Source organism: Giraffa tippelskirchi, chromosome 2, assembly GCF_054371585.1.
Source record: "Giraffa tippelskirchi isolate mGirTip1 chromosome 2, T2T-mGirTip1v1.2.pri, whole genome shotgun sequence".
NCBI lineage: Eukaryota > Metazoa > Chordata > Mammalia > Artiodactyla > Giraffidae > Giraffa > Giraffa tippelskirchi.
Window position 1 is genome coordinate 30,989,282 of NC_137276.1, and position 12,477 is coordinate 31,001,758.

Genomic DNA, 12,477 nt, shown 5'->3' on the forward strand with positions numbered 1-12,477 from the left:
ATGAAACTGACAGGAAGTACGTTAGACAGAAGAAATAAATCAGAAAGAATGTGATGAAATATTGGAATCACTGAGCTCAGAATAGCTTAGCTTATCTTACCTGAGAAGAACATATTAAATATGGAGGCAGTTTAGTGAACCAGAAGCTTCTAGGTCTCCTCAAACAACAAAATTCAATTAGAAAGTGAACAGAGTTCTGAACTGAAACTGTGAAAATTTAATGTTTGTTCTTTTAGTTCTGAAATTATTAGTTATATTCTCTGATACTCAGCCTTTCCATTGGTAAAATATTACCTCTCTCACTTATTAACAAGTAAACTACTTCATTGTCTCATTATTTAACAAGTATTGAATAAGCAAAGTGACTGACAAACATTCTATAAGGCGTGCAAAATGGGAAAAAATATGGCTTTCTCAAGCTGCTTATGGTGTAGGATGGCTAGACAAACAGAAAATTACAACTCAGTATAATAAGGTCAAGGATAGAGATAGAGTCAAAGAACTTTGGAGGCCAGAGGAGGGAATTAATATCCTGAAGTTTTGAGAGAAGTTTCACAAATGAGATCACATTAGAAATAAGCCATGGAAAAAACAATGTCTCAGACAACATGGGTGAGGAATGAGTAAGGGAGAAAGTGATCAGTGAAATCCTAAAATAAGATCATGTAGTTGAAAAACGGTGAGTCCATTGTGTGGTGAACCTCAGGTCTTGTGGGACGGGAGAGGAGAAGAGGCAGCTAAGGGGTGGTTATGAAAAGTCTTAGATACCAAGTTAAATAAAGCAGTTGGCATCATATCCCATGGATCAGTGGTTCCCATCACCATTTCACCATGTTTAACGTGATTTCATGGACAAGTGAATAAAATAGACTATGAGCTGTGTGTAGTTTACTGGCTCCTTTGCTTTTTTCCATGTTAAGGAAGCATTTTATAATTCTGGTGAATGAAAGGAATGTTATTATGATAACTTTGAACCTACTTTCTTTTACCAATACTTTTAAGTAAATCATTCCCCAAATCACTGCTTTCAATATTATCTGAAGCAAGTCATTCATAACATGTCTGCCAACTAGTCACACAGACCACTCCATGAGCACATGATTGAGTTCTGCTGCTGGTAATGAGGAGCCATGGAGGTTCTGAAGCTAGGGTGGAGCTGGTTAAAAGACAGCAGCAGTGTAGAGGAAAGTCTTGAGAAGGAGATCTTCCTTGCAGGAAGACCAAGGAAGAAAGGATAAGATCTGGAACTCAGAAGGGGACAGTGAGTAAGAAAGGAGAGGGCAGAAGGGAATGATTTTGTCCTCATCTAACATAGTAGGTAGCTTAGAGTCAAAAACACACAAAAAGGATGGAAAGAAAAACTGGAACATTATTGAGCTCTCACCTGGATGTTTTATGAATACAATAAGGAACAAAGAGACAGGAGCACCTCCAAGAAGAGCCATGTCAATGGGTAAGGAAAGTTTAAGAAGTTCCCTAAAGCTATTCAGCTCCTTCTAACGAGTGACATAGGGGACCAGTTCTGGTTGCTTAAAGAACTACTGCTTTTCCTGAAGTCCTAGGGAAGGTTGATTTCCAACTATATGAGATGCTGGAATTAATGGACTCCAGCTTCCTTTGGAGGGTGGGCCTCTTGCCAGGCCTGATTAGCCCAGCTGGCCTGTCCACTATTCCTGTTTTATTGCTTCCTTTCTCATTAAGGAAGGTGTTGGGTTTGGATAACCATAAACAACATGTCTGCTGCTACAAGGCTACCATCACTTGCATAGCCAGTGGCTGAAACAAGGCTCTCAGGAGTCTATTTTAAAGACAAATCACAGTTTTGGAGAGACAGGAAAGGGAAGCCCAGGTTTGAAAATGTGCCATAGAAATGGTTATTTTCCAATTTTTAACTGTTTTCTTTTAAAAAAAAAAAATTCAAAGTGGTAGGGAAAATAAAACTTTTTAAAAAGTCAAAGCTATTTTTCTCTCTTACTTCTCCTCTTTCAATAGAGCCACACGAAACAGTCCTGATGTCCTCAACCCCTGAAATGAGAGGGAGGGAGCTGGAGGGTTTCCCTTCATACCACCCTGCCCCCAGCAGGCCTAAGGATTCTGAGCAGCCACTGGCAACCTGCTGAGCTGTTCTGTGGGTGCTTCAAAGCTCCCTTGTCCACATGGGCCTAAGAGCTGAAGTCTGTGCAGGATAAAAAAAAAAACTGCTGAAAGGGAGCCAACCATTCAACTCCCCTCTCCCTTCACTTCAATAATCTCAGCATTTGGGCATTTGTACTTCTCCCTCCCCAGACAATGTGTTCCTTAAAATAACCTTCATTGGCACATCATTTTTCATCAGGAACTGTACCCTTGTTCTTTGCAGTCCTCCAATTTTCTCTCTTCTAGCACAGGGGGAATCATATTTACTCAGAAAACCGCAGTGTTGAACTATAGCCCTCAGTTTCTTAGAGTTTCATTTTCTAAGGGAATTTTGCAGCTGGTTCCATCTGTTTTTCCTGATTTTTTCCTCTCCTCTTCTGCCCATACTAATTTCCTCTCTAAGCCCAACCAGCACCCAACCTCAGTACCTCCCCCACACATTACTATGATAACCTCTTCTTGTCTCATGGTAGACACAATATTCATTAATACTCTCATTTCCCAAACAGTAAATGCTCAGAAAATCCTTGCTGATTCATACCAACTACTCCCAGAACTTCTAACATTGATACTTTCTAGGAATTTCTCTGCCATATAACATTTCATATAACTGGCTTGGTTTTGTATCAGAGCACTCTCTCCCTGTGTTTTTTTGTTGTTGTTATTCATGTATTAATAGCTTCTCTAGAAAATGACAAGAATTGCTCCTGTGCTGAGTGGATAAACAAACTACTCTGAATGCTAATTATATTAATGTGAGCTATCCAAGTAGATTTTAAATTCTAAATAGACCTTTCCCTGCTTCTTAGCACACATCTGGTCTATTACCTACCACCACAAACGTATCCAAATAAAAGCAACCAATTCTAATGTTAGATTGCCAATCACAATCTCTTGTACTTTGGACAAAGAGAGTGATCTAGGTAACATTTGCTTTACTTTAAGAGCTTATCATTTGCCAGACACCTTTCCAAGTGCTTTACAAATATTAGGTCACTTAAATATTAAAAACATGCACATTTATTATTCTAATTTTACAGCTAAGGAAATTAAGGCACAGCAAGGTCAACAGTGCATCAGTGATGAAACCAGGATTCAAACCCAGGCAATGTGTGTGCAGACCACTAACTGCTAATCAATTCTACCTCACTAATTATAAAAAGTTTTAGATTGTCTCCTTCCAAATCTTCCTGCAAGTCAGAAGAGAATTCAGATGAACTTTATTTACACAGTGTCTGTGTACTTGATGAGTCCTGTGTACACAGCAATTTATAAATCCATCCATTTTCTGGAATCAAGTCCTCATTTAATGGAGCTTAACTAAAGTCCTTTTATATAAAGGTGCTAGAGGGATCTTTCCTGACCTTCATTTAAAACATCAACCCTCCTCTCCTTTCTTCCAAGGCATTTTCTGTCAGATTAATCGATTTTATTTTCCTCCTTGCACTTACTATTTCTAAATTTATGTCTGTGTGTTTATTGTCAGTCTCTTCTCCTTGACTAAAATATGAGCTGATGAGAGCAGAGACTTGTGTTTCATTCACTGTTTGCCCCTAGAATTCTGCTTGGCACATAGCAGGTGCTCAATAAATACTTACAGAATGAATGAATAAATCCATTTGATAATGCCTTCATGCTTTTGCATAGACAGCCTTAGCCCTTCTTTGGTAGTGATGGTGGTCTAGTCGCTAAGTTGTGTCCAACTCTTGCAACCCCATGGACTATAGCCCGCCAGGCTCCTCTGTCCGTGGGATTTCTCAGTCAAGAATACTGGAGTGAGTTGTTATTTCCTTCTTCAGGGGATCTTCCCCACTCAGGGATCAAGCCTGGGTCTCTTACATTTTCAGCAGATTCTTTACTGCAGGTGGTCTCCTACAGTGCAGGCAGATTCTTTACCAACGAAACCACCAGAGAGGCCCAGGATAATTTTAAATATTCCCCTTAACTAATTTCACCTACTCCTGTGGCCTTTTTCTACCATTCCCAATATTTACCTGTAGCCAAGATCTTTATTTTTGAGATGACCAAATCTGGCTTTTTTGTCTCCTGTATTTGTTGTTTATGTTATTTTAATTTCCATAATCAAATTTACTCTTGACCTTTGGGGAATAGGAGCCAAGGGGACCTGCACAAGCATTACAAAATGCTGATTCATTTTGACATTTTGTATTTAGAAAGGACTTAGATTTCATCTCCTCCAAATACATTACTTTATATGTTGGTGAAGAAATTGAAGTCCAAGATAATGATTCTCCAAGTGCTCATGGCCACCATGTGGTAGAACCCCAGATTTTCAAGATTTACTCCCCTTTCCACATCAGTTATCTACCTATTAGGGTTTACCTCTCCTATTGTTAATGATACATATTACACACTCAGCTGTATTGAGATATAATTCACATACCATGAAATTCACCCTTTAAAAGTTTGAAATTCAGTGGTTTTTAGTATATCCATAAAATTGTGAAACTATCACTATTTAATTTTAGAACATGTTCATTATCCTCCAGAGAAACTCCATACCTATTTGTAGTCATTCCCCATCTTCCCGCCTCATTCTCTTTCCCTTTTTCCAACCCCAGAAATCCATTAATCTACTTTCTGTCTCTATGGATTTGACTGTTCTGGACATTATATAAATGAATATAAAATGTGGCCTTTTGTGTCTGGTTTCTTTCACTTAGCTTAATGATTTCAAGGTTCATCATCTTATACTATTTACCTTTTTGTTTTGTTTTGTTAACAAAACCACTTTTCTCTAACTGCCTTGATCATCTCTATATCTGTCTTCGAACAAAAATTAAACTTTGAATATCCTAGAAGTCAAAGGCAAAAAAGAAAAACAGAAATATATTACTCAGTTCCAGTTAATCTTAAAGGAAACACAAAGTTTATCAAAAGCATGAATGTTTTAAGGGGAATCATTACTGTAGACCTTTACTTTCACCATACGACTCTGTTTTCTAATCATTTAAGGTATTTTTCTTGCTTTCTTATTTATAGTATTTCCAGCTCTCCTTGAGTTGGGCACTCTGAGCAGTGTCAAGAAGAGGGAGAGGACCACCTTCTTCTAGGTGCAAGGGGAAATTCTTCTTTCATCTTTAACAGCATTCCAGTTTGACCTCCACTATTAATTTTCAGTGATGGGTGTTGCAGTCAACTTATGTCCTAGAATATGCACTTGTTCTCCTGTCACAGTGTCACTGTGGTTCACTTAGGAGAAAAAATGATCATTTCTTTGAGTGGACATGTATCAATATTAATATGTGTGTGTGTGCGTGCCAGCTGTATGGGCTGTATCAACAAGAAAAAAGCACAGATCATGACCATCTGGGAGCAGAGGATCAGAGAAACTTTAAGAGAATGTATGGTCCTTCTCATTTAGGAAGAGGTTTTAAAAATCTCATTATCTCCTTCTGCTTTTGTTGTGTGAACAGGTGGTTAACACATACACCCCAGGAAAGAAGATTTGGCTTGAAGGTGTGGTGACCACCTCAGCTGGAGGCACAAACAATCTATCAGATTCCTATGCTGCAGGATTCTTGTGAGTAGAACTTGCAATTTCACTCCCAAAGGCACTGAGGAAAGGACAGTGAAATTGCTTAGTATTCTGCCCTTTGGATGGAGTGGTGGTTCATTTCCTACTGAAAATTCTTCATCTATTTCTTTGTAAATGTGTTTAAACACTCAACAAACAGTGATTAGGGGTTTGTCTAAATAATAAGATACCAGGTACAGACATGAGAGCAAGAATAAGAATGGTAGTTATTAGTAATAAGTAATTGTTCGTGACATTGTACAGGAGACAGGAATCAAGACCATCCCCAAGAAAAAGAAATGCAAAAAAGCAAAATGGCTGTCTGAGGAGGCCTTACAAATAGCTGTGAAAAGAAGAGAAGCGAAAAGCAAAGGAGAAAAGGAAAGACATACTCATTTGAATGCAGAGTTTCAAAGAATAGCAGGAGAGATAAGAAAGCCTTCCTCAGCGATCAGTGCAAAGAAATAGAGGAAAACAACAGATTGGGAAAGACTAGAGATCTCCTCAAGAAAATTAGAGATACCAAGGGAACATTTCATGCAAAAATGGGCTCAATAAAGGACAGAAATGGTAGGGACCTAACAGAAGCAGAAGATATTGAGAAGAGGTGGCAAGAATACACAGAAGAACTGTACAAAAAAGATCTTCACGACCCAGATAATCACGATGGTGTGATCACTCACCTAGAGTCAAACATCCTGGAATGTGAAGTCAAGTGGGCCTTAGGAGGCATCACTACGAACAAAGCTAGTGGAGGTGATGGTATTCCAGTTGAACTATTTCAAATCTTGAAAGATGATGCTGTGAAAGTGCTGCACTCAATATGCCAGCAAATCTGGAAACCTCAGCAGTGGCCACAGGACTGGAAAAGGTCAGTTTTCATTCCAATCCCAAAGAAAGGCAATTGCAAAGAATGCTCAAACTACCGCACAATTGCACTCATCTCACATGCTAGTAAAGTAACGCTCAAAATTCTCCAAGCCAGGCTTCAGCAATACGTGAACCATGAACTTCCAGATGTTCAAGCTGGTTTTAGAAAAGGCAGAGGAACCAGAGATCAAATTGCCAACATCCGCTGGATCATTGAAAAAGCAAGAGAGTTCCAGAAAAACATCTATTTCTGCTTTATTGACTATGCCAAAGCCTTTGACTGTGTGGATCACAATAAACTATGGAAAATTCTTCAAGAGATGGTAATGCCAGACCACCTGACCTGTCTCTTGAGAAACCTGTATGCAGGTCAGGAAGCAACAGTTAGAACTGGACATGGAACAACAGACTGGTTCCAAATAGGAAAAGGAGTACGTCAAGGCTGCTTATTTAACTTATATGCAGAGTACATCATGTGAAATGCTGGGCTGGAGGAAGCACAAGTTGGAATCAAGATTGCTGGGAGAAACATCAATAACCTCAGATATGCAGATGACACCACCCTTATGGCAGAAAGTGAAGAAGACCTAAAGAGCCTCTTGACGAAAGTGAGAGAGGAGAGTGAAAAAGTTGGCTTAAAGCTCAACATTCAGAAAACTAAGATCATGACATCCGGTCCCATCACTTCATTGCAAATAGGTGGAGGAACAGTGGAAACAGTGGCTGACTTTATTTTTGGGGGCTCCAAAATCACTGCAGATGGTGATTGCAGCCATGAAATTAAAAGACGCTTACTCCTTGGAAGGAAAGTTATGACCAACCTAGACAGCATATTAAAAAGCAGAGACATTACTTTGCCAACAAAAGTCCGTCTAGTCAAGGCTATGGTTTTTCCAGTGGTCACGTGTGGATGTGAGAGTTGGGCTATAAAGAAAGCTGAGTGCCGAAGAATTGATGCTTTTGAGCTGTGGTGTTGGAGAAGACTCTTGAGAGTCCCTTGGACTGCAAGGAGATCCAACCAGTCCATCCTAAAGGAGATCAGTCCTGGGTGTTCATTGGAAGGACTGATGTTGAAGCTGAAACTCCAATACTCTGGCCACCTGATGCGAGGAGTGGATTCATTGGAAAAGACCCTAATGCTGGGAAGGCTTGGGGGCAGAAGGAGAAGGGGACAACAGTGGATGAGATGGCTGGATGGCATCACTGACTCGATGGACATGGGTTTGAGTGGACTCCGGGAGTTGCTGATGGACAAAGAGGCCTGGCATGCTGAGGTTCATGGGGTTGCAAAGAGTCAGACACGACTGAGTGACTGAACTGAACTGAATTAGTAATAAGTAGATAGTAAGAAGAGTTTTATTTTATGTCTACAGTGAAAAATACAGTACAGACAGCATACATTTTTTTCTTGTAATTTTCACTAGAGTCCTGGGAAATAGGTAAGTATAAGAGGGAGGTTTTGCCCTTTAGAAACTTAAACAACTGCAGGAATAGAGATGGAGGATAAGAAAAGCTATCGGAGATAAGTTTCATCATCATAATTTTAACTGCATAGTGCTTACCATGTGCCGAGAGCATATTTAATAGTGCTTTGTGCACATTTAATGATTTAACAAACAGTATAGTAGATGCCCTTATTATTATTAGATTATAGATGCGATTATTAATTAAGGGCAGAGCTTGAACTCAAGTTACAGCAGTCTGCTCCACAGGCCTACCTTTTTGCCACTAAATTATACCACCTTTCTTCCTTCCTTACATGGTCTGTCCACACAAGGGATAGACATGCAGAGGAATCAAGAATTTCTGACTGGGAGTATCAGGAAGGACTTTGTGGAGGAAGAAGCAATTGAGTGGAACATAGAGAAATTTCTCTAATTACTATATGTTAAGGTTGTTGCTGAGGGTAATGGGGAGCGTTCTAAGCTGAAGGAACATTGTGAGGAGAAATGATCAGTGTGAGAAAGCCTCAGTATCTGCAGGGGTTAGCGAAGATATGATTGTGCTAAGCTGCTTCATTTGTGTCTGACTCTTTGTGACCTTATGGATCTTAGCCCACCAGGCTTCTCTGTCCATGGGATTCTCCAGGCAAGAATATTGGTATGGGTTGCTGTGCCCTTCTCCAGGGGATCTTCCCTACCAGGGGTCAAACCCACATCTCTTATGTCTCCTGCATTGGCAGGTGGTTCTTTATCACTAGTGCCACTTGGAAGCCCAAGGAACATTGTGAGGGGAAATGATTAGTGTGAGTAAGCCTCAGAAAGCAGAAATGCAGGGGTATGATCGTGCTAAGTCACTTCAGTTGTTCTGACTCTTTGAGACCCCATGGACTGTAGCCCACCAGGCTCCTCTGTCCATGGGATTCTCCAGGCAAGACTACTGGAGTGAATTGCCATGCCCTCCTCCAGGAGATCTTCCTGATTCAGGGATCGAACTTGAGTCTCTAATGTCTCCTGCATTGGAAGGCAGGTTCTTCACCACTAACACCATTTGGGAAGCCCAGGTATGATTAGGGACAGAGTTTTACCACCAAATCATAGAAGACCTTGAAAACCAGGGATGCAATATGAGGCCTTATTCTATACTCAGTGGCAAGCCATTGAAGATTACATAGGAGGAGAGAGGTCCTACAGAGATCTGACCTGTATTCAAAACACTGGGTTTGATAGTTTGCACCAGTTTGAAGAGGCAAGAGATAGGAAAATGAATTTGAAGGCTACTGCAGTCATCTGGAGAGCAACTTAAGCCAGAAGCACAAAGGCCTCTCCCTGGCCTGCCATTGTCATGTGACAGGGACAAACCACTCAGGACCACAGACTGACCAAGTGACCTGTTTCTGGTCCAATCTAGTCTGTGGTCCTGGTTTTTTGTCTGAACAAGGTTCTCCTAAGAACTGCAGCTCTGCCCTCAACTACACATTTCTCTACTAACAGCCAGTTCTAATTATACAGCTGTAGTTCCTCTCCATTAAGGCAGCTTCTTTATTACATTTGTGAAGGGCAAATCAGGCTGGTCAAGCAGATGTCTTTTAAGATGGAACCCTGGCAGATGCAGAAGAACATAATGAGTCAGGGGCTACATGATATGCTTGGGGTCTTCCAGCCCTGTGTCCTCACATGGAGTGGCACGGAGAGGTTGTTCAGTGTTGCTGAGGGTCTTCTTTCAAAAATACTCTCCTCAGCAGGTTTCACTGTGACAGTCGGGTTGCCTACTGGAGGCCCCTTGAATCAGAAGAATAATGGCCTTTGCTTAGTGGTCTCAGAAGAACTCAGCTGCAGGGCCTAGCAAGTAGTCCATTTGTACTGAGTGTTTTCATGAACATTCTTCCCTTTAGAGAGTGATGTGAAATGAGAAATAACACAGACCATCATGGAGAGAGCTAGAGAGAGACCTACCTTTTCACTAGCATCAGCTAAATATCCATAGATCTCCACAGTCACTTTTGTGAACACAGATTAACGTCGTTGTTTAGATTTTGGTGTAGTTCAGATGTTCCATGCTTGGTTGACAGATCAAATGAAAACCAGCTCATTCTGCTCCTGGTCTTCTCTCTTACCTTTTTATCCTCCACTGGCTGTAAGCTCTACTGGCAGTACCCAGAAACATGCTCCTTGAGTCCAATTTTCCAAGAGGCATAAATTGCTTCCTAGAGAAAAAAAATGTACAGCATTCTAGGAAGCTCCAGAAGGCTAGCAAGGAGTTGGAAAGAAGGCATTTTACAGCCCTTTTTCAATATATGGCATAACTATAAGCTTTCCAAGACACATTCACATGCATGCATAAATTAGATTTCTCTGCTGCCAATATGCAAGGGTGGTTTTCCCAGTCAGGACTTTGAGATTCTTTGATGCCCTACCCTTGGCACATTGCTGTGTCTGCAGCACCTAGTCATGTCTGTCATGTAATAGATGTTCAATAGTGTTTTGTGTATAGAAAATAATAGCCACAGAAGCATCCTTGGTGAGATGTACCAGTTGTCTTGCCACTTTTTGCTAAGTAAGCATAAAAGGGTGACATGGAACACCATTTATTTCTCCTTCTCAGGAGACTTATTATTACAGAGGAAGATGAAGACAGTTCCAGAACTAACAATTCTATTCTGAAAAGCTATAGAGAAGCAGGGGCTCTGGCCATAGTCATTTGTTAATGCCCTAGACATGGGATGTGCATATAGGATGTGGGTTTAAAGAGGAGAATGAATATTCTTCCCTCTCTCTTTATAGAGTTCCTTTAGAAACTACCCATATATTCTCAAGAGAAAACCCAAAAAACTCAGATTTACTAATTAGTGTTTATTTTTTGAATATATATTCTTTATATTTCACTGTGCTAGGCTCTGTAGAGGTCACAAGTAGAAATTTGATAGCATTCTTGTAAATGTGTAGGTACAGTTATTTACATACCCAGTCCTTTACAAATGACTTATGTGGTCTCACAGGAATTTTTTTGTCTATTCTTAATGCTAAGAACAAGATGTAGCATTTACAGTTGATAAATTCATATTGTTGGATGAATAATAAATGAATGAACAAATGGGATCTTATCACATGTACAAATACAAGTATTGATATCCAGATGCCACTAGAGATAGGGATTCACATATATGTGATTATGTATTTACTTATCATTTTGTCTCTTCATTCATTCAGTAAGCCTGGGGATAGAAGGGTGAGAAAGACAAACTTGTTTGTACACAGAAATACTTCTTATTTGTTAGAACCTACTGTATTTGTGCTATTTAAGTGGCAAGAACACTGACTTAGGAGGCATCAGCCCAGAATTCATGTTACAGTTCTACCACAGGTCAGCTAAAACTGTGTCTCAGAGGCTAAAGCAAAACTAAACCTGTTCTCCTGATTAAACAGTGTTGCCAAATGAACAAAAATAAGAAAGACAAGTAGCTTAGCCATGTGATATTCCAAAAGCATTTTCAGTTCCTTGGGTTACAATGTCCCAATCTGAACAAAAGCAACAAATGGTTCTACTATATTTTTGTCAGATTTCCTTTTGGATTTATAACTTTTGTCTTCGCATTTTACTGTGTTTGTGTGTGTGTGTTGTATGTGATTCATTATCAGTAGGTATTTGTTATTTTTATCAGGATAAAATATAATTATCAATGTGGAAAAGATTCAAAAATATTTTAATAATATTGGTTCATAATGTAAAAATCAGCAGTGGTCTTTAGTGTTAGTAAGGTCGCTGGTTTGAAGCTCCATATTATTTCAGATTTGGGGAATCATAACTATGCATAATTTGTCCCTAGTATGTAAATGGTGATTCTCAAAATCCTAGAATCTAATTTTATCCAGATCAGTTTCAGCTTAGACTATAGAGCACCTATAGTGTTCCAGAAACTGTGATGGTTGTTTGGGGTATAAAGCTAAAACATGTCTATTCTTGATGAGCTTATACCATCTGGGTAAAGACAGAGAACTAAGTAATCATCATTAAGTGGGCCAGCAGAGGGTATGAATAAGAGTTTTTAAATGTATTGATTTTAAATGTACCGATATGGTTTTTTTTCCACTTGCTTTTCAGATGGTTGAACACTTTAGGAATGCTGGCCAATCAGGGCATTGATGTTGTGATTCGGCACTCATTTTTTGACCATGGATACAATCACCTTGTGGACCAGAATTTTAACCCATTACCAGTAAGTGTAAGATAAAGATTCTCAACTCCTTTTCCATGTCCTTCAGTTGTTTTGATCGTGCTCTGATCCCCACTGGGAGAATTTTTCTCCTTCTGTTACTCATTAATTTCACAAATTGGACAGAAGTAGTTTTGACCCATTTTACAGACTTTTAGCTTTACCTCCCAGACATACCCCAAATATATACACACATGTGTGTACATATGGGTTTATGCATATACACATTTATGCATTTATATATATTTATATGTTTACCACTATTATTTTAACAAACCTT

General features: G+C 39.6%; 1 protein-coding gene across 3 annotated transcripts in view; it reads left to right on the forward strand.

The window, feature by feature from the left end:
* The window catches only part of HPSE2 (heparanase 2 (inactive)), a 658,038-nt gene that overhangs the window by 508,622 nt on the left and 136,939 nt on the right, over window positions 1–12,477 (forward strand). For all 3 annotated transcript variants that reach the window (XM_081549219.1, XM_081549229.1, XM_081549238.1), the window contains 2 exons: window positions 5,574–5,680; window positions 12,086–12,200. In XM_081549219.1, coding sequence (XP_081405345.1) covers window positions 5,574–5,680; window positions 12,086–12,200 — 222 coding nt within the window. The remainder of the gene's footprint in view (window positions 1–5,573; window positions 5,681–12,085; window positions 12,201–12,477) is intronic.